This window comes from Laccaria bicolor, genomic scaffold (genome assembly GCF_000143565.1).
Source record: "Laccaria bicolor S238N-H82 LACBIscaffold_6 genomic scaffold, whole genome shotgun sequence".
NCBI classification, from domain to species: domain Eukaryota; kingdom Fungi; phylum Basidiomycota; class Agaricomycetes; order Agaricales; family Hydnangiaceae; genus Laccaria; species Laccaria bicolor.
This window is the reverse complement of record NW_001889877.1, coordinates 634,949-636,305: the sequence shown is the minus strand read 5'-3', so window position 1 is coordinate 636,305 and position 1,357 is coordinate 634,949. Positions and strand designations below refer to the sequence as shown.

Here is a 1,357-nt window from a genome sequence, read left to right as displayed (position 1 = left end):
ACCCCGCTTCGCCTTCTTCCTCCGAGCTGACGACAAGAGAGCTCGACATTGATGCAGAACTGTTCGAGAGGGACTTGGATGAGCTCATGGAGCGTGATTTGCAGAAACGCATCTCGTAAGTCTCCTTCCTCTCTCCTTGCTTGACCTCATGCTGATGGTACACCCTTAAAAAAACAGCCGCTTCTTCCGCAAGGAACACCCCAAAGCCGATGACGCTGACCTCTCAGAGCGGGACCTTGCCGACGACTCTGACCTCCTCGAGCGCGACTTTGACGACTCGGACCTTCTTGAGCGCGACTTTGATGACTCGGACCCTCTTGAGCGCGACTTTGAAGAGCTCGAAGCTCGTGAGAGTCTGTGGGAGAAGATCCGGTAAGTCCTCCCTTCCCCTCAATCAATCCATCAACAATGTTCTGATGAAATGTGCAGTAACATCTTCCCCGGTGGCAAGAAACGCAAGGACGATAAGAAGAAGAAAGAGGAGGCAGAGAAGAAGAAGAAGGCTGCTGAGGCTCAAAAGAAGCCTACAACTAGCTTCCTATCTATGTCTTCAGAGTAAATCTAACTGGAAATTTGTTCTCACAGGAGGTTGATTTTGCACTTTTTAAACCAACCTGCCTCCTACCCCATAACATCTCACCACCCTCTCTATGGGTCATCTGCCCTGTCTAAGTTATTTTAAGGAGACTATAGGTCATTCAACTATTTCTTTATATCATCCAAATAAGATTTATTGATGAAGGTATGCCTTGATCACTAATTCCTGGTATACCTCCATGTACATCCCTTCAAATACTTGTTGAAATGAACGTGTCGTCTCGTTCACTCGGGTAGATAGGGACCCTCGCAAATGCACAAGGTCTTCATCTTGTAACTGGGTGACTTCCCGTAACATAAATTTATATAAATGAATAAATCTGACCCTTATCGGAGTTTGAAATGGGAACCCTGGCTTGCGATTTAATCAAGCAAATAAACTGTAACGCCAACTGATTAGATTTATTCACTTGACTTGAATAAACTTACTTCCCTCTCATCTGAGTTATTTTGAGGGCACACAGGTCCATGGATGGGTGTATTATAGTTGATCCTCAATCATATCAGCCAGAAAGTAGGACACACAATGAATGAAGCCGAGAAAAAGTCAAGTTGAGCTGAATAATGCTATGGTTCTGTGTGTTATGTGCTGAGAGGATTGTTTGTGGAAGAAAAACAGCTTCGGAGAGGAAATTTTGGAGCCATAGGATGTTGGCACTGCTAATTAACTCCATAATTGCTTCAAATTATAACGAGAGAGCAGACTGCCCTCAGCTGCAGGAGAGTAGGGGGGGATGAGGTAGAGCTGACTAAGCTAGGT

General features: G+C 45.2%; 1 protein-coding gene across 1 annotated transcript in view; it reads left to right on the top strand.

Annotated features, from left to right (window-relative positions):
• LACBIDRAFT_293281 (uncharacterized protein) overlaps positions 1 to 583 on the top strand; it is a gene marked incomplete at its 3' end in the record, with an annotated part of 1,992 nt that extends 1,409 nt beyond the window's left edge. Inside the window, exons 3-5 of the mRNA XM_001878389.1 lie at positions 3 to 115; positions 178 to 372; positions 430 to 583. Of these exons, the coding sequence (XP_001878424.1) occupies positions 52 to 115; positions 178 to 372; positions 430 to 581 (411 nt within the window). The remainder of the gene's footprint in view (positions 1 to 2; positions 116 to 177; positions 373 to 429) is intronic.
• Between the last annotated feature and the right edge of the window lie 774 nt (positions 584 to 1,357).